This window comes from Gopherus flavomarginatus, chromosome 4 (assembly GCF_025201925.1).
Source record: "Gopherus flavomarginatus isolate rGopFla2 chromosome 4, rGopFla2.mat.asm, whole genome shotgun sequence".
Taxonomy (NCBI): domain Eukaryota; kingdom Metazoa; phylum Chordata; order Testudines; family Testudinidae; genus Gopherus; species Gopherus flavomarginatus.
This window is the reverse complement of record NC_066620.1, coordinates 3338576-3358911: the sequence shown is the minus strand read 5'-3', so window position 1 is coordinate 3358911 and position 20336 is coordinate 3338576. Positions and strand designations below refer to the sequence as shown.

At 54.0% G+C, this 20336-nt stretch overlaps 1 protein-coding gene across 2 annotated transcripts in view; it reads right to left on the bottom strand.

The window, feature by feature from the left end:
• LOC127049868 (phosphofurin acidic cluster sorting protein 2-like) overlaps window positions 1-20336 on the bottom strand; it is a 119906-nt gene that overhangs the window by 41944 nt on the left and 57626 nt on the right. For both annotated transcript variants that reach the window (XM_050951192.1, XM_050951193.1), the window contains exon 2: window positions 5081-5168. In XM_050951192.1, the coding sequence (XP_050807149.1) occupies window positions 5081-5168 (88 nt within the window). The remainder of the gene's footprint in view (window positions 1-5080; window positions 5169-20336) is intronic.

Below are 20336 nucleotides of genomic sequence, written 5' to 3'. Positions count from 1 at the left end.
CTCACTAAGGCTACTTGTCCTTCTAGGATTGCCGAGTGTCACTCGTAACACTCAATGCCATTAGCAGCTAGCTCTCTGACCCAATCACTCCAACTCTCACATGACTTCACTGGCACCAGCGCAATCCCCTGCTGACTTGAATGGGGTTGCAGTAGGGTAAGGTGCCTCCCGAAATCATTGGCTTCATGCAGTAAGCTCACCAGAGGGACCTGGCACAAACCATGCTGATCTAGGAAGGTTGCCTCTCTTAGCATGCTGGACTTTTCTTCTTCTCCCTTGGCAGGAGCTTAGGCAGGAAGGTTGTGACAGCTACAGAGGCAGCCGTGGTGGTGACCCAAGGAATGGAAGAGACGAAGGTGGCCACATGTGGAAGCTGCAGGATGCACATTCTCCAGGAGCGGGTACCCAAAAAGAGCTTTGTTTGTATCGAGTGCTGACAGAGAGCTGAGGGAAGAGGAGATCTGAAGTCTGGAGATGCAGGGTGGAACTATGTTGAGTTTCAAAGGGGATTTGAACAGATGATGAAAGGAAGGTGAGAGGAGGCTGAAGGGAAAAGTCAAGACTTGCAAATGCAGGCTGGACTGGAGAACTCTGAGGGGAGGCTGCTGGATGAGGAAAGTGGCCAGTGAAAGCATGTGACTATGAGAATCAGGCAGAGGAAAAGACCAGCTAGTGAAGGAGAGGGGTCAGGAACAGGTTTGCTGACTCAGAAAATGAAGATGGGGCACAGCAGGCAGGGAGTGAAGGCAGGAGGGCAAAGAAGAGAAGAGCAGCTAGTACTACAAGATGAGGGGAAGCGTCAATAGAGACAGCCAGAATTCAAAGCCCCAGGACGATACAGGGCGACTTGCAGAAGATTGCAAGGAAGAAGACAAGACAAAAGGACATGCAGCCAGAAAGAACAGGAAGAGGAAGGCTGAAGAACTGCACCAACACCAGGAAGTGGCAGGTGTGAGAACAGACAAGCCTGGCACCAGAGCAAATCTGGAGGACAGAAGGGTGCGCTGTCTGCTGGGAGCTAAGAGACAGGATGTGGACCTGAGGCTGAAGAGGATCTCATGGGAACAGGAAAGAAGCCACTAATTGTCCTTCACATAGGAAAATGACACAGCTAGAGTCTCGCTGGAATGCATCAGGGGAGACTCTGCCAAGCTGGGGAAGACGCTTAAGGAAATGGAGGCTCAGGTGATCTTCAGTGGGGCTCTGCCTGTCCCTTGAGGGGGCAAAGGTGAGATGAGATTGTGAAGATCAGCAGATGGCTCAGGCAGTGGTGCCATAAGGAAGGCTTAGGGATGTTAGACCGCTGGGAGGTATTCATGGACTGAGGACTGTTCCCATGGGATGGACTCCAGCTAAGCAGGGAGGGAAATAGATTTCTGCTATGGAGGCTGGCACAACTGATTAAAAGAGCTTTAAACCAGGAAATCAGAGGCGGCGGTTGGGAGGTACTCAGAGAGTCTCCACACCTGATTCGAATGCTGAGTGGGAGGAAAATCAACTGAAAGAGGATACAGCAGTGGAGAAAGGAACATGGGTAGGAGAATGGACAAGCAGAGGAAGGATAGTGCCAATACCCAATGACACTAACAGTCGGGTAGGTGATGCTGGCAATGGAATGACTGCACATCATTGGGCGAGGAATCTGGGCGAAGCTGAGCAGAAACAACTAAGACGTTTGTACACCAATGCAAAGAGCCTGGGTAACAAAATGGAGGAACTAGAACCGCTGGTGCACGGAGTGAAGCCAGATGCTATAGGGATAATGGAAACATAGTGGAATAGTAATCATGACTGGAGTACAGGAAAGACAGACGTAAAGGCACAGGTGGTGGAGTAGCATTGTATATTAATGACAAGCTAGACTGGGGGGGAGGAATAGCTCAGTGGTTTGAGCATTGGCCTACTAAACCCAGGGTTGTGAGTTCAATCCTTGAGAGGGCCATTTAGGGATCTGGGGCAAAGATTTGTCTGGGGATTAGCCCTGCTTTGAGCAGGGGGTTGGACTAGATACCTCCTGAGGTCTCTTCCAATCCTGATATTCTATGAGTCTATGTAAAGAAACTAGAAATGATAGAATGGATCAAACAGAATCTTTTGGGGCCAAAATTACTTTGAAGAAGAAAGGTAACAGAGGCTCCACTGGGATAGTGCTGGAGTCTGCAACACACCCCAGGATCCAATAGAAACCACTAACATTTTAATTAAATAAATATTACTGGGAATTGTGTGATTATGGGAGATTTTAATTTCCCAGATACTGATTGGAGGACAAGTGCGACTAATGAAGGCAGCGCCCAGACACTCCTGGACACAATCACGGTCAGGTTTCTTCACCAAGCAGCAATGCCATTTTAGACTGAGTATCAGCAAGCAGTGAGGACCTCACAGAAGAGCTGCTTCTAGAGGACAGCCTTGGTTCCAGTGATCAGTCCCTGGCTTGCCAACATCTACATTTTGGGCATGAGGGCAGGGGGAGCACAGAGCAGTGCTCAGGACCCAACATAACAGCATGTGAGAATAAATACAGCTCCTACTGAGCGGTGTCCAGCTGGGTCAGGCTGCACATGGGTAACTGCTCAGCTCTGCGGCTCTGGCGTAGCGAGGGCAAGGCTGGGAAATGCAGTGAAAGGGAACCTGCAGAGCGGGGAGGGTTCATGGCCCATGTGGCACTTAGAGTAACAAAGGCGACCAGGGCAGGAGAGCCCTACAGAGGTCACATGCAGTTAGCCACCCAGGGAATTCCAGCCTTCGCCAGCCTTGCCTGCCCCTCTCAGCCCCTGGCCAAGCCCAGTCCTGCAAGGAGCTCCGCTTTCTCGGGTCTCCTGTCACACCAGCAGAGTGCTAGCAGAGCAGCCTAGCCCACTCTCAGCTCCTCGTAACTGTGAATGCTGTGCCCCCTAGCCACCAGCCCCTTGCCCAGTTCTGCTATTCCCCTGGGTAGCACCTGTGGTAGGGGCAGTGCTCTCAAGTCTCCTGGAAGGCTCGGTAGCGATTTATAGCAACGCTAACAACCCTCAATACCTCCCGAGTTGAGTCTCAGACAGCACAAGGTGAGTATTTGCACCGAGACCAGGACTAAAACCCTGGATGCTAGAACTGACTTGAGAGGCCAGGACTGGAGAGGCTGTCTGGCCCCCCGGTGCCCCATACTTCCTACAGCTCCGGGCTGGATCCTGGAGGGCAAGTGGGGCAGGCACGACCAGCCCTCCCTTCTGGAGCAGCATTAACATCCAGGCGTCCTCCACTAATCCAGCTTTAAACCCTAATGCCTGCAGCACAAAGAGCTCTCTGGCCTCCCCGCCCCACCCTGCTTCCCGTGGCAGCCTCAGCTTCCCGACAAGAGCCCCTTCCATCCGAGACTTCTGCTCGGGATGGCAGCAGGATCACGGGGTCTCTGTGCACACTAGGAAGGGAGGATCCCTCTCACACACCCAGAAGGGGAGGGGGCAGGATGACACATGCCTCCTGGATCTGTGCGAGTGTGACACAGCAAAAGGAGAGAGATCCCTGCTCCCTGTGAGAAAGAAGAGGTGGTAGGATGGATCTCCCATCTCACAGGAGAAGGCAGCAGGATCATCCACGCCAAAAAATAGGGGAGGCTGGCACTGGAGATCACACACACGCACAGGCTGTAGGGAGGAAGAAAAATCACCTCCAGCAGGCTGGTCTCTCTCCCGCTCACACACAGCATTGCTCCCCCGTTCTCCTCCTGCTCCTCACGCTGGCTGGAGCGAGGAGTTCCTAAGACAGACCGGGCAGGCAGGCTGAGCACAGTGTCATTCTCTTGGGATGAGACTCAGCCCCATGGCAGTTGCATTCAGTAAGCCTTTCTCCACGTGCCAGGCTGTGCGAGGGAGGAGCAGATCCGGGGCTGCCTGCTGGAGGACAGGGCTATACACTGTGTTTGGGGTTCGAACCCCTGGCTCCGGTGGTCATTACCAGCCATTCCCGATCCGGTGACAGATTACCCTAACCACTCAGCACCACCGGAGACCCAAGGGAGCTTTCTCCTCCCCAGAACCAGAGCATTCCCCTGGTGTTTGGGCACCAGTCATTACATCCTGCCTCCCTAGAACATCCCCTGCAGTCCAGCTCCTTCCCTCCCTGTGTCCCTGCTGACCGTGCAGAGCTGTCTGCACGGCACAGCGCAGCTACAGGAAAGGAGGGAGCTCCTAGGCCTCGGGAGGCCCAGTATAATGCATTGGACAGCCCCAGATGGAAGGCCCCAAAGCAGGACCGAGTCGAGGTGTTCAGGCAGCCCAGGTGCTTCCTGCCCAGCTCTGCTGCCCTCCAGACGCTATCCAGGTAGCTGCAGAGCAGAGTCTCTTGGGTCCAGGGCCAAGCATCAGCATCATCACAGGCGTCCCACACAGACAGAGGGGTCCACTGATGTGCCAGAACCAGATACGCGTGGAAGAGGCCATTCTGGGGGTGGGGGTGGAGGTGTCACTCTCCAGGGCCCAGCAGGGGACCGAGAGGTAACGGGCACACTAGCTAGTTTTGGCTGGGCCTGTGACTGCCCTGGGGAGTGCTAGCAGCATGCCGCAGTCCTTCCTTGGGGCAGGATGCAGCAGAAGGCAGGGAGGAGCCCAGCCAAGGCTCCAGAATGCAGGAGAAGAGCTACCTGGAGTCCGAGGTTTCTGCCTGTGGAACCCTGAGCACTGGCAGCCAGGCATCCCTCTCTACGCCTGGAGACAGGAGCTGAGAGAGCCCTTCTGCTCAGATCCAGCCCCTTAGGGCCTCCTTCCCGGAGGCTGCTGTTTTCACCAGCCCAAGGAACGCCCGCACAGGGCTGCCTCCCACCTTCCAAGGGACAGGAGCGGATGCTTGAGCAAGGGGAGAGGGCGATGGGGAAAGGACCGGTTCCAGCCCCGCATCACAGGCCTGGCCACCAATTTAGCTCTAGAGCAAGCGGCAGAGGCGGCTACCACTGACCTCTGGGAGAGCTGGTCCCACTGGCACCAGGGCTCACCCTGCTCCCGGGGACTCGACAGCGGCGCTAACAGAGGGGAACGAGGGCAGAAAACGCCCGCAGCACCAGCCTGCCCACCCCAAGCGCTGCACTGGGGCAGCGGCTCACCTGAATCTTCACAGCGATGAGCACTGAGCTCAGCTCCTTGTCCAGCTCCCTCAGCACAGTCAGCTTCTTCAGGCGCAGGCTGCAGAGCCTGTAAGACAGAGAGAATGGGACACACTCAGGCACCACCATCCCCAGGGCCCTGCCGCATGGTCCGAGGCGTCCGGATGGCGCCCAGCCGCAGCCGCCTCTCCCCGCCACAGGCACACACTCAGCTGAGGAGCGGGGGGATTCACGTCCTGCCCCCGGAGAAAGCGGATCAGAGCAGAAAGGGAAGGAGGAACATTAACAGCTAGAGTAGGATTAAGGGATTATGGTGTGACAGGAAGTCACAGGCCGTGTGGCGGAGAGATCCTTCCCAAGCAGGGCTGCTGCCAGCCCTCTGAAAAGCTACCTTGGTTGCCAGGCCCGTTTATTTATAAACTAAAGCACTTAAATCCACTCTGATCTGGGACTTAACAAGACAAATATTCCCATTCAGACATTACGCCTCTGCTTGCTCCCTGGGGCAGCTTCATGCTCCCCAGCCTGGCTGAGCCAGGAGCACGGGGACCCCAGCCCGACGCTCCCTGGGGCCAGAGCAGGCTGCCCTGAGCCCACCCTCCATCCCAGTGTGTTGTGTGCCCACCATGGGAGGGAGGAGTGGCTACAGGCTGGAACGGAGGGTGCATGAAGAGCTGGGGAATGGACAGCGGGGGGTGCTGCAGGGCAGGTCTAAGTGCCCTTGACACAGCTACGCTGGGGCCTCACAACTGGAAGGGCTGGAGCTCCCAGACGAGGCTTTCCAGCCTTGCACTGCTCCAGAGCATTGCGAACTCAGCCCTGCTGGTCTGTCATGCGCTTGGACACAGGGCAGCCGACAGCGCCAGAAGGTGATGAGCTTGTCACTCCGCGGAAGATGTGGAGGGCTCTGCCCAAAAGCACCAATGGGAACCTGAAATCCCTCATTGCTAGGAGATCCCTCTCCCTGTGGCCATGCCAGGTGCCCCAGAGGGAATGAACAGAACAGGGAATCACCAAGCAATCCATCCCCTGTCACCCATTCCCAGCATCTGGCAAACAGAGGCTAGAGACACCATCCCTGCCCATTCTGGCTAATACCCACTGATGGACCTGTCCTCCATGAATTTATCTAGTTCTTTTTTGAACCCTGGCCATTTTGGAGAAGACGGCACAGGCTCTAAATACTAGGAGGTTCTTTCGGCATCGCTTGCCTTTCTCCCAGATCTGTACGTTCTGCGGGCTTTACATTTCAGCGGCAGACTCACTGCCCTGGGCGTGTACTTGACAGGCTTCACAGGCTTCCTCAGCAGGCTGACCCAGGGAGCTAGGGGCCAGTGAGCCTGCCAGCAACGCTGAGCAAAATAATGGAAAAGCTAATCTAGGATTCAGTCAATAATTAATGCCAGTCCACACGGTTTTATGAAAATAGTTATCGGCAAACAACCCTGACTTCATTCTTTGATGCAATGACAAGGCAGTTGCACGTATGTAATATACAGAGACCTTGGTAAGACCTTTGACTTAGCATCATCCAATGCTCCATCAAAAAAATGAGCATTATACAATACTAGTGAAGCCCCATTAAATGGCGGATCCCCAAAGCAGTTATCAATGGGGAATCCTTACATGAGACTGTTTCCTGGTGGGTTCAGCAGGGATCAGCACTAGACCTGGTGCTCCCCAATATTTTTATCAATAATCTGGAAGCGAATATAAAAATCACTGCTGATGAAATTTGCAGATGACACATTGGCAGAGTGGTCAAAACTGACGAGAACAAGGCTCAGTCATACAGCGTGATCTGGATCGCCTGGGAAGCCGGGCCCATGCCAACAAAATGTGATTTAATATAGTCAGATGCAAAGTTATACATCTGCAAACAAGGAACGTAGGCCGGCCCTGCAAGGAAAAGGAGCTGGGATCTCACTGTGGACAGACAACTCAACATGAGCTCCCAGTGCAATGCTGTGGCGAAAGGGGCTGATGTGATCCTTGGATGAACAAACGGGAGGAGTGGGATACAGAGGTGATTTTTACCTCTGTATGCGGCACTGGGGAGACAGATACTGGAATACTGTATCCAGTTTTGGCATCCAGGTTTTTTATGTAGAAAAATTGGAGAGGGTGCCGGAAAGCACTACAGGAATAGTTCAAGGGCTGGAGAAAATACCTTCTAGTAAGAGACGGAAAGAGCGCACTTTGGTTTATTAAAAGGATTGAGAGGAGACTTGATTACAGTGAAGGAGAAAATGTCAGGTGCTGAAAGGCTCTTTAGTCTGGCCCTGACAGGCAGAACAAGAACCAGTGGCTGGAAGCTGAAGCCAGATGAATTCCAGTTAGAAATCAGGCCCCAATGTTTAACAGTGACCAACTCCCAGAACAAACTCCCAAGGGCTGGTGGATTCTCCATCTCTGGGGATCTTCAGAGACAGACTGAAGCCTTTCTGGAAGATGCTTTAGCCAATAAAGGAGTACGTGGGTGACGTTATCTGGCCTGTATTATACACAAGGTCAGGCTAGATGATCTAATGGTCCCTTCTGGCTTTACAATTAAATCTATGAAGCACAGACATCTGAGCACTCCTGGCTAGGAAATCTCACAGCTACAGAAGCCTCTCTCTTCCCTGCCCCGTGGGATTTTGGAGAGTGCCGTAGAAAACATCTCTCCATTTGCCTTCCCCAGGGCCGGCGCTACCATTTAGGAGACCTAGGCAATCGCCTAGGGCGCCAGAATTTGGAGGGGGGGCTATTTTGCCGGGAGGGGTGGCACGCGGGTTCGGTGGACCTACCACAGTCATGCTGGCGGCAGGTCCACTGGAGCCTTTAGACCAGCGGACCACCCACCGGCAGCACTGCCGCAGCTCTACCGGAGCCTTTCCAGCAGCGGACCGTCCGCCGGCATCACTGCGGTAGGTCGACCGGACCCACGGGGGGCAGCGAAATGGCCGTCCACCTAGGGCGTCAGAAACCCTGGTGCCGCTCCTGGCCTTCCCCCTTTTTCATGCTGATTAGAGGCCTGACCTCCCTTCTCCCCCATTCTGTTTCCCGTTTGTGCTCATTCACTCTGCAAAGCTCCTGCCCGGGGACTCTCCCCACGCTGCGCTGTCTCTCGGGAAGGCAGGATGCTCTGTTTTCAGAGTCTGGGTTCATACCTGGGTGGGGAAGAAGGTTGGCTGTATTGTGGGTTGGGACATTAATGCACAGCCCTGGCAGTGGGACTGTAGCCTGTTGTATTCTAGGGGCTCCAGTCTGCCTCGTGTGATTTTCTCTGCAAAGCCCAAGGCTGCTCGATGCTCATGGGACACGTATCACCAGCAGGTTAGCGATGTGTCCTTCTTCAGAGTTATGGCTTTACTTCACCAAAGATTTACATTGGACTTCCCAGGCAGTAACTGCCAGGTTCTCAGGGTTTGGGTATCACACTCATTGTCTGGGGACGGGATGCCTGCCTGCGGGGGCGGCCCCTCTGCACACCTTGCCTTCAGCATTAGCGCTTTGCACAGGGTAACTGTCATTCACCAGTGTTGCAAACCCCTCTTCTCCTTGCTAGACAGATTACAAACAGCAGTTCTCTAACTCCTGCCTCTTTACTACTTCCCCTGCTCCTGCTAGTACTTGCCCCCCAGTTCTCCAGCCAGGATCAGCTCTGAGGCTGGTCTCCCCCGAACTGACCCAAATGACAGAGCCCAGCGCCCTGGAGCCGAGGAACTCAAGATATCAGCGAGGACAAACGTGGAGCAGAACCCAGCAATGGCTGGCCCCTGCTCTGCGTAAGGAGAACGCCCTGCCTACATCAGCATGTGGAAGTCGTGTAAATCCTCCTGCGGCCATGCAGAAGCCAGCCCTGAAACTGACAGAGCCCATGGGGCAGGCCAGTCAATCCTCCACCAGAGGGTTTCTTGCACCTTTCTCTGCAGTAGGCATGGCTGGTCCTGGCCAGTGTCAGAAACAGAGACGGGCCTAGACGGACCACGGCTCTGATCCCGTCTGGCAACTGCTGCGCCCCTAAGGCAGGAGTCCCGGCTAAGAGAGTGACTGTAATTGCTCCCCAATGATTGGAGCCTTCTGGCTGATTTCTACAAGGCTTGACAGGGATTTCAATGAGTCCCAGCTGGCTGGAAAAGCCACGGCTCCGGCGCAGAGTCAGAGTGCAAGGGAATCCCAGGGCTCGAGCTCTGCAGAGGAAAAGCAGCTCAGGCCCCTCTGTGCCCCTGGAGGGAAAGGGGAAAACACTTACGTGGTTGGGGGACAGCTTGCCATCGACAACTTACCAGGGACCCAGTGGATTCTCCATCACTGGCCACTTCTCAATCCAGATTGGCTCTCTCTAAAGGCTCTGCTCCGGGACCGGGGGCAGGTCTCTGGCCTGTGCTCTCCAGGGCAGGGGGTCAGAGGAGGTGATCCCAAGGGACCCTCCTGGCCTGGGACTCTGGAAGGCCCAGGCATCCTGGAGAGACTCCTGCTGGGGGGGCACACACAGGAGGGGACCCGGGCTGCCCTCTGAAAGAGTAGCACCCTGCTGTCAGGAAGGCAGAGCCAGTGATTCACAAGGGGGAGGGGCACCACGAATGAATTCCTCTGCTGTACCAGGGCTCTGGCAGCTGCCTGGCCCCTCGCTGACCTCCGCTTGCAAAGGGCCAGACAGCCTGGGGGAGCACATCCAATCCCCCGCTTTCCTCCCCAGCACCAGCCTCATGCTCCCCACCCCTGCACTGAGTGGGGCAGACCCTGCCCCTGCCGACCCCCTGGGCACTCAGACCCTCGCTGCAGCACCGGGGGCTGAGGAGAGGGGAGCAGTGCACCTAAGCCTGTGGTTCGTCTGAGCAAGCAGAGCTGGCGTTCACTGTCCCAGTCCCCGCGCCGACAGGCAGCTGCCTCCTTGCAGTGCCCACGGGAGCCCTGTGATTGGCGCCGACAGCAGCTGTCGCCAGATGGACGCGCTCAGGGACTAGGGCTGCACTGCCAGCCACAGGGAAGCGGGCTCTGGCTGCTGTTTCCACAGGCTCAGGCACATGGCGAGGGGGGCAGAGCAGAGGGAGTGGGGCTGGTCCCCATTAAATCCAGGGCCAGGGCTAGGAAGAGAACCACACAGGGGTATGGCTGCTGTTCCCATTTGTCCAGGGGAGCGAGGCTCAGAGCCCCTGAAATACACACATCTGCCACTTCCGCAGAGGCAGCTTGAAGGACCCTGCTGGGAAGAACCAGGCTAGCTCCACGTCTGAGTTTGTATTCAGACAGCCTCTGCCTGGCTGCCTCGGGCCTCCCAGCTCCTTCTGAGCATCTCCCAGCAGGGCCAACCCATGGCTGAAGCTGAAGAGCAAGCAGCAGCAGAGACCGGCTCACGAGCTGACCTGGAGTAACCCAGGCCTGGAAAGCGAGCCTAGGCTGCATCCTCAATACACCCCCGTCTCCCACAGCGCCAGGTAGCCAGGTCTAGGGCGCGCAGACACCTGCCCTGCAGAACTGGGGCAGGAAGTGCAAAGAGAAGACTCGGAGCCAGGCCCCCCTGGCCATTAGTGGGTGGAGTCAGGGCCGAGAACAATCGACACAGCAGGAAAAGCTCCGGCACAGGGGGCTAAGGCCACTGCAGGGGTGTGAACTGCCAAGGGCAGAGGGAGATGATGTTCAGCCCTAGGCAAGGGCCAGAACAGAGCCTCGGCAGCAATGCTGTGCTCTGAATCCACCCACCCTGCCTCATGCCAGCCTGGAGAGCCCACGGGGGAATTCCACCCCAGAGCAAGGAAGTGACTCTGGGCTCAGCTAGACAAGGCAAAAAGGGGTATTTTTAACCTGTTAGCTAACACTTTACCCTGCATGTTCTAAAACCCGCATGGACACGTGCCAGCCAGCTGGGTTGTAGCCAATGTGTGTTAAAATACAACTTGCCTACCTGCAGTGGGGTTTAAAACGTGCTAGTTAGACTGCGTTAGTGTGACAGGATGCCCCCCTGCCGTCACACCCGCACACCACTGCAACCATTTTTGTACAAATACGCCAGGGGAGCTAATACCTCACTGGGCAAGAACGTCGCGGGGACAGGGCTAGCGGAACATTGTGTAAAGCTCTGAGCATTAGCTGAACTCATGACTGAAGGGCGTTTGCCAGGCAAGTCTGGGGAGGAGCTAAACCCGCTCCCCAAAGACAAGTTGTCGCCCCAGCCAGGCAGCCGCCATCACTGCTGCTGGGCCATCACCTACCAAGGGGCCATTCTGGGGCACGGGTGGGGCGGGAACAAACGGATCTGACCTTAGCAAACAGCAGCATGGAACCTCCCCGCCCCACCCCGAACTCCTGGCTCTCAGGGGGAAAGACCTTTAGCGAGGGGTCACCCTCAAGACAATGCATTTCAAAGGGGGGCTGAACTCTAAAAGTGAGGAGGCAACCCACCCCCCTTTTCTCTCCCCACCCATCTCTCTCCTGTTCACCCAAGACCAGGAAAGAAACGGCCATGGGGCTTTGGGGGCAGACCCTGGCCAGAGGGTTTGGTCAGCAGCATTACTGGATACATGCTCAGGGACTTCAGCTTGAGCCAGGCCCAACTTGGGAAGTTCAGCCTCGGGAAGCGATTTATCTTTATTGCTCTTGGAACCATTTCTGACTTTAATGCCTCTTTCCTTGTACCTCCTGAACAGTTCTCGCCTTGCAATTAAATACACTCGTTTTATTCATCAATTCGTGTTGTGAACTGGGCGGGTAATTCCAGCTGAGATACAGACTGCTGTGCACCGATCCCCTGAGAGGGGCAACGGACCCAACACAGCTGGGCTGCCTAGGAGAGGGCTGGACACGCAGAACACACGTATTTGGGGGATATCTAGGACTGGGAGTGTGCTGGGGTCGCCCTGGGAGCAGTAACCCAGGCTGGCAGGAGCCAAATTGCAGTTGGTGTTTGGGGTCAGAGCTGCTGGAGCTCTGTGGCTGTACACAGACACCCAGGGTGTGACCTGCAGCAGCGAAGCATTGAGAGGCACCCCAGGTTGCAGGGCAGGTGGATAACAACCCCTCCCTCCTCTGGCTTGCACCCTGCTCTGTCAGTTAGAGAACATGTTTCAAATCTCCACCGTTTCTGCCAGCCGAGATGGGGCATAAGAGCAGGGGATGGCATAAGAAAAGGCATAAGCCACGGTGGTGATGCTGCACTCAGGAAGTATTACCAAAAGCTTCACATGTCAGGAGGCAGGGATCTCCCCTAGGAAGCAATTACTGCTCCTAAGGAAGCTTTGCCCTCCCTGGAGAGGAAGGTCCCAGGGACCCACACAGGCTAGGCAAAGAGCAGAGGACAGTCACCCATGAAAACAAAGGGTAGTGCACCTTGGAAGGAAAATCTGAACTGCTTATGCAGATTCCTGGGCTCTAAATGAACTGGAGCCATTCCGGGAAAAGCTCTGAGCATCAGCACAAACCTCTGTGATATGCACAGCAATGGTCAAAGGGGGGAGGAGGGAGTACACCACAGTGCATAATGAATAAGCTAGACAGTAATGCTGAAAATTACTGTGCCGTTACATAAAGCAATGGAGCATCCTTGCCTGGAATACTGTGTGCAGCACTGCTCCCCCCACCTCCAAAGGACACAGCAGGAATCAGCCCACGGCTGTGGTAGGACTGGGTGCGCAGTGCACAAATTTGAGAATGTGCATTTTGCCCAAGGACAGACCCCAGATTACAAAAAGTTCCCCGGGCTCTAACATCAGCGTTCTTAGCCTTACTTAGCTGCATCTGACTCATGCAAAGATAACGGACTAAAATCAAATCCAGCCAGGATCTGAGCCTATAGCTCACATCTAATTCTTAGAACACTGGGCCGTCCCCTCTGGGCTCTATACAGCTGATCAGATGAGCAAACGCCTGTCATGATATGGGCACCCAAATTACTTCTCAGAATAATGCCAGATGCTGCTTCCTCAGAGCAATAGAAGGCAGAATGGAGACCAATCAAAAGCCCATGCGATGACTGTCCCCGCCTTCCAGCCACTCCTGAATTGTCCCTGTCCCAAAGCAGATATCTGCAAGCACCCCCAGCTACAGCATTCAGCTTGGGAAAGGTCCGGCCGTTAGCTCTGCAGTTTCTGTAGGATTTCCCTGGCATTTTGCTAAGCAGCGTGTGGAGCCTAGGAAGTGAATTGACCTGACCACTCTTTCCAGCTAGAAGCTTTGCTGCAGCTCCCAACTTCAGTGCAGGGGGCAGACCAAGTCTCTCCTGATCCAGATGGGGCGGCCACTGCCTTGTGCCACCAGCTCTGATCCACACAGGGGCTCACTCTCAAAGTCATACTTACAAGTCACCCAGAAAACATGCAGCTTTCTCACCTCAGCCTTTGCAAACATTTCTGCTGGCAGGCTGGCCGGCTCTTCGGCTGAGGGAAACGGCCCATTTCAACGCCTCTTAGAGCAGGCAGGACTTGCCAAGCACTGATGCTGCTCTGCACTAACAACCCTCCGAGAACGCTCTGCTCTAGACGAAGGACAGCCTACCAGAGCCGGAATAGGACCTAGGATTACTGGGGTAAAGGGAGGCCCCATTGCTCAGCAGGGGAAATCACAGCCTTGCACACATCAAGTTCTCCTCTGTGCTGCTCACACATCTTTCCTAGAGAAGAGCCGCCCCACTCCACCCATCTCCAACTGCAGGGGCTCAGGCCCCGGACCAGCACAGCCACAAGCTGTCCCAATTCCATCCCCATTCACAGCACACAACGGCTCTCCTGCAGCTTTGTTTCTGGATCTAAATGAACAGGCCCCGGTCCCTGGGGCCGAATCCAGACGTCAGCACTCGACTTTTGCTCAGTGCTCACTCGGGCAAAACTCCCACTGAAGGCCAAAGCAGAGCAGCAAGATCTTTATTATTGGGGAGATACAAGGGAAGGAAAGAACTCAGCCAGAGTCAGGTTCTGGGGGGGTGTCAGCAAGGCTGGCAGTTAGAAAAAAAAAAATCCTTTCATGCGCAAACTCAGCCAATCTGATCTGAGGTCGCTGAGGGCTTGGCTACACTTGAAACTTCAAAGCGCTGCTGCGGGAGCGCTGCCACGGCAGCGCGTTGAAGTGCGAGGATAGTCGCGGCGCCAGGGCTGGGAGAGAGCTCTCCCAGCGCTGCAAGTACTCCACCTCCTCATGGGGATTAACTTGCAGTGCTGGGAGCCGCGCTTCCAGCGCTGCGGCACTGTTTACACTGACGCTTTACAGCGCTGTATCTTGCAGCGCTCAGGGGGGCGTTTTTTTCACACCCCTGAGCGAGAAAGTTGCAGCGCTGTAAAGCGCCAGTGTAGCCAAGGCCTGAGACAATAAATCCGGCATCCCATCCAGTCACTTTTCTGGTCTCTTTCGAGATTAGCACAGCGCTGTGTCCACAATAGGACAGCCTGGCACCCTGGCTACAGCGCATCACCGTCCCAGAGCAGCTCTCCAGGGGGTCAGAGCCGTGGGCACTCTGTGGAGGTGGAGGTGGAGCTGATCAGATCATCAGAAATCCTTACCACGTTGCTATGCTTAGATGAAACCACCACATGGTCTCTCCAGAAAGGTTCTGACTCTGCATTCACTGCCCCGGGCCTGCCCCATACAGCTTTGTGACATGGTCAGCAAATGCTTTAAGCCACAATGTGCCAGCAAATTCTCCCATAGGCCAGAATGAGCAACCAACATGCTTTTCTGCTGCTTCCAGAGGCTGCTGCTACTCACCTGAGCCTCTCGCCCTGAAATCAACGGGAGTTTTCCTGCTAGAGTAACAAGTCAGGCCAGCAAGTGCAGAAGTCCCATAGCGGTGCAGCCGCAGCGTGTTCGGGCTTTCAGCCTTTCACAAAAGGCACCTTGGCCTAGTCGCTGACTCTGGCTTCTTTGTTCCCCACATTTGGAGTGGTCACAGCACGTGTTACACAGGACAACTGCGGAGAGTCCAGAGGAGAGCAACAAAATGATCAGAGGTTCAGAACACCTGAGCTATGAGGAAAGTTACAGAACTGGGCATGTTGAGTCTTGAGAAAAGAAGGCTGAGGGGGGTACCTGAGAACAGTCTTCATATACATCAGGAGCTGTCACAGAGAGGACAGGGATAAATCGTCCTCCACATGCACGGAAGGAAGGACAAGAGGAAACGGGTTTGATCTGCACCAAGGCAGATTTAGATCAGATATTAGAAAAAACTTTCGAAGTCTCCGGGAATTTAAGCTCTGCAATAGGACTCCAAGGGAGGCTGTGGAATCCCCATCACTGGAGGGTTTTAAGAATGGTCTTGGTCTAGGGACAGGCTAAGTTTACTTGGCCCTGCCTCGGTGATGACCTCTCAAGGTCACTTCCAGCCCTACGTTTCTAGGATATTCTGCTATTGTGGAAAAACAGCTTTGCGATACGCTCCACAGGCAGGGACAGTCTGAACATTCGTGTGCACCGCTCCTGGTCTCACTCACACCTTGTGGCAATGGGTTCCACAGGCTAGTTAAGCATGGGATACAAATATTTATTTTCATAGTCTGAAGTTTACTACCATTCAGCATTATCTACCATTTATATTGTAGTAGTGTCTAGACTAGAAGAACTGCCCCAAATCTCTTACAGGCTAAAGGAGAAGACATTCAAGGCAGACGAGACAAACTGGCCAGAGACTGGATAACATAAAGAATAGGACGTGTGCTGCCTCGCCTATCTGTTATCCCTCACCTACCTAAGCTAGCTCTGTATAAGCCAGCTGTGAACAGACTGAAGTGTGCCCACACAGGGGCTTGCACTGGCTGAACTCAATTTAAAAACTGATTCTAGGTAAGCCCGTGCAGACCCGGCCTGAGACGGAGCGGGACTGCATGGAGGGAGAGCAGTCAGGTAGCGGTGGGTCACTGGCATAAAGCGGGGAAATGCAGCTGTGTGAGAAGATAACATCACCCGGTGGAACAGATACAAGGGAAAAGAGGAGGGGACAAAAGCCACGTGCCAGCCCCTAGAAAGTGCAAGAGATGAAGAAGAGCTGAAGAACCAGAAGGAGACGGTCAAAAGCCAAAGAAGGTCAAGATGTCAAGCAGGGGAACAGGACCAACAGTGTCAAACCCATGAAGAGCTCAAAGATGACAAGGATGGAATGAAGATTCGGAAACATGGCCAGGAAGAGGTCGCTGGGAACTCTGCCATGTTCCTGTCCCTATACACTAGTGTCAACGTCAGACCCTGGTGCCTGACGTGCAGCTCCCCAAGTGCTGCAATGCACCCTCACATCTTTAACATGGAGGTGAGCCCCCCAACGATGAGCTCCAGTGTGCATCTCCAGCCCAGCAGCCACAGCAACGTCCCCTTCTCGCAGGAATGCCCAGCTTGCACAATTCTAGACTCATACAACCAGAGAGCAGGTTTCTAAGCTACCCACACTCTCTGAGCTGGCAGAGTCTTCGACGAAAGGACGGTGCCACAAAATTCATACGATCAGAGCAGATGCAGTGACAGCAAGACGCGTACACTAGTGGCTAAGAGTAAGATTTGGGCTGCAGCAAGCACATGGAGATGTACTGCACTATTTATTGTACAACTCCTGCAGCAACGCAGCCATGCCTGTCAAAAAATAGTTCCTTTCGTCAAGGTTTTAGAGCAGAGGAGAAGCATCTCTGGCTGCGACACAGAGGGGAGGCAGCTGTCTCAAGGGAGCAGCAGGACTTTCAGAGCTGGAGCTTTATCAGGAATGAACGAGGGCAGTTTTCCTTCAGGGAGCCTCCCAGGTGAGGCATGCAGACAATTACTGCCTGTGCTGCCTTGCTCATTTCACTGCCGGGTCTGACGAGCAGATTCAGCTGACTCGGCCTTTCTGAGGCATCAGTACAGCCTATTATCAATGATCAACAAAATCACTAATCTCTTCTGAAGCAACCAGAGTTCATGCTCAAAAAGGCATCAGATGGTTCCTCGTCAGCTTGCAAGACCCTCGGGGAGTTCAGTGAGCAACAGAAGGTCTAAGCAGATGATACGCAAAACATCCATAGTTTCTCTCTTAGCAGTTATCCCAGGGCACTGGGATATCCTTTGCAAGGCACAAATCCTGGATACCCAGTGAGTTAATTATGGTCCACGCCCCAGCCTCCAGCTTAGCCAGTGACGACACCAATATCCTAGCAATCTGCCAAGAGATTCCAGTCATCTTGCAATGGGACATCTCAGTTAAGACTTGGTCTCACCTTCTACCAGACGCACATCTTCACTGGCAACTGACAAGATTCCCAAAACCCAGGAGGTCACCGAAGTGTGCTGCCTTCTGCACCCATGTGACACTACATTATCTGGCATGGCCTGGATCACCACTAACCCAAGCACAGACAGCAGCCTCCTCGCTCTCCATTTTGGCCCCTAAATTACAAGCCTAGGATAGACACTTCATGACAAAACAAGCAAAGTCCGTCGTCCTGCTGACAACTGCTTCATGCCTGGGCTCTGAAGACTGACTACAGCTTAACAGGCACATTACAAAGAAACTAGGGGCCTGAAGGCTTCAGGCCTGGCAGGAGTGCAGCATCACTGAAGGTCAGCCCTGCTTTCAAGCCACATCACACCCAGGAGACTAGCTTTCTGCTATGCAGGCACGCGCTGGGGACGTGGGGCAGCACCATGGCGGGGGGCCGAGCCCTCCTTCCCTGGGCATTTGCTGGTTAATTCCAAACCTTCCCGTTCCGGGTCAGTGTCCTTGTTTCCTTTTCAATCTGAACATTATCTTTGTTACCCTCTCCCAGAAGAAATGAAGAGCGGCAGCTCCTCCACACAGCCTGTCAGAGTAACAGCGCCCTACACAAGCATTAACTGGACTTGTCTACATGCAGTGTTGCACCAGTTGAACCGAAGGTGCGATTTAAACGGATTCGGTTAAACCGGTGCACAGGGAGGGGCACATTTATTCCAGTTTAAAGCAGGTGTACGAGAGCTAGGTAACCTCATTGTTGCTATTTTGGTTTAATTTAAATGAACAGGCCTGGTCTACACACAATATTGTACTGGTATAACCGGAGGAGCCATTTTAAACTGATTTAGCTAAACCAGTGGCACAACATGTGTGGACACACTTTTGTTTAACCAGCTATACACCAGGTTTAAAGCAACGTAAGACTGTGCACTCAAGGGTTTGCACCAGGCTACTAGTTTTTAAACTGATTTAAGTTACGTGGTGCCGTTTCTGAGTGTGTGTAGAGACAGCCATAGGACTAGGTGGAAACAAAACCATGATAAGACTTGCTTAGACTGATGAGAGTGTCCATACCGTGGTTTGTCCCGGTGTGACTGAACCAGTTTAAACAAACATGTGCAAATCTGAGAATAGACAGGGCCTAAACCTCCAAACACCCTAGTAAGTTACAGTATTCTCCCCCACTTTGCAGCTGGGGAAAACAGAGGCACTGAAGAAAAGTAATTTCCCGAAGGTCACCAACTCATAACAGATCCTTCATTTGCAAATGAAGGAAACCAATCCCAGACTCAGCTACTGGTTACAGTTCTACCTCGCAGGATCTGAGCTGACCCTTGTTACGAGAGCGGACATGGTCCTGTACAGACCTCAGAGGCTGCATTCTTCACTAGCCAGCTCAATTTTTTTCAGGCAATATGCACACAATGCTGGCTATTCATCTAGGATGAATATCTCGCTCGCCACCATTCTTGGTCAGCCTGGCCCCTCTCCGTTAGGCTTCAGCCTCAGAGCAGCAAGGAACACTTGTGAAAGCTTTCTTATTCGATCTCCTCCATAGCAATCTTCCTCCACAACAGAGACGCGTCTGGGGAGGAAAGCAAAGCCAGCCTTTCCTTGACCTCAGCAGAGCAGCAATTCCAATCCCACCTCACCTGGCGGGACGAGATGATAATCCTGGCTGTTGCAATTCCAAGTTACAGTGAAATTGATCTCAGGAAGGAAATCTGGGTTGAGATGATCTGGTGTTTCAGGAAAACTGACTTACCACCACAGCTGGTGAGAGGCAGCTTTAGAATTAGGAGAAAGCAATAAAGAAGCTCAGTGGCCCAACGAACCAAGGATCCTGTCAGACAACAGACACACACAGCAGAGATCTTGAGATTCATCCCCTTGTTCATGTCTGACCCCCCAGGGCAGGTGAAGGTCTACATCTGTGAGTACCTGGGGGGCAGGAGCCCACTGACTTGATGCAAGTGCATTAGCTGGAAGGTACATATCTGTAACACATTTGCACATGCTGGTGGGACGTGCCTGGATGAGCCAATCCCTGTTGCTCGTGTACAAGAGGGTATTTAGCTTTCCTCTAAAAGAGGAGAGAGAACTGGTGGGTGAAATGAACAAGCGGGATGGGAAGGAAAGAGGAGTGGGGAACAACAGGGTATTTCACTGCAGACTAGCCATGTGCACAAGTGGTTGGCGTAATGAGCCAATCGGTAGCAGTGATCAGAACCGGGCACCTGCCCAGCCCAGTTGTTCTCAGATGGCCTTTTGCTGAATTTCAGGAGGAGGATTTGAAGGAGGTTCGGGAGGTAGAATTGTAGATTTGGATGGAGAGGCTTGCAACCCCCAGGAGGTGGCGTGGAAGAAAGCATGAATTGCGCTGCTGGGGGAGGCACACACGCCACCAGAGAGCCTTGGAGGCTGGGCTGCCCTGACTGGCCCAGTAGAGCTCTGGGTGACTAGGTAGAGCCTGGCTAAGCAGTACAGAGATGTTAAAGACAAGGTCCAGGGCTGTGTGTTTGATGCAGTGGGGTCGGGGGAACCATTAGAAAGCGGGTGACAGCCAGGGGGAAGATCGACAGCAGCATTTGGAATGGGCTCAGTGGGAGCCAGACTGCAGGGCTCACAGCCAGGGAGACAGGTCCTGAGCAGAGAGGTGCAGTGTAAAGACAGGGGTAAGATCACCCAGTGACAACGCCGAGGGAGGCAGCAAGGACAGCACGATGGGGGATCCTCAGGCACAGAGGGAGAGGGGAGAAGGAACCCCACAGAATGACACTCTCAAGTAGCATTCTGAGAACTAGGAGAGGACCAAGGCACAAAACTTAACAAGGGCAGATTTCGAGAGCATGGTTGTCAGCATCACAAGCAGCCACTGGCATGAGGAAGGCAAGGACGGAGCGCAGGCTGAGAGGAGCCCAGGGAGAGCCGGTTCAGTGGAGCGTAGAGGGCCGGAGCTGGCCTGGAGAGGGTGGAGAATGGCGCTGGCAGAGGGAACTGCAGACAGCACCCGCAGGGAGCCTGCAGAAGGGAAATGGGGGCAATACTTTGAGAGAGAGGAGGGGCCAAGGCCGGGCTGGGTTTAAGTGATGGAGGAGACCAGTGAATGCTGGT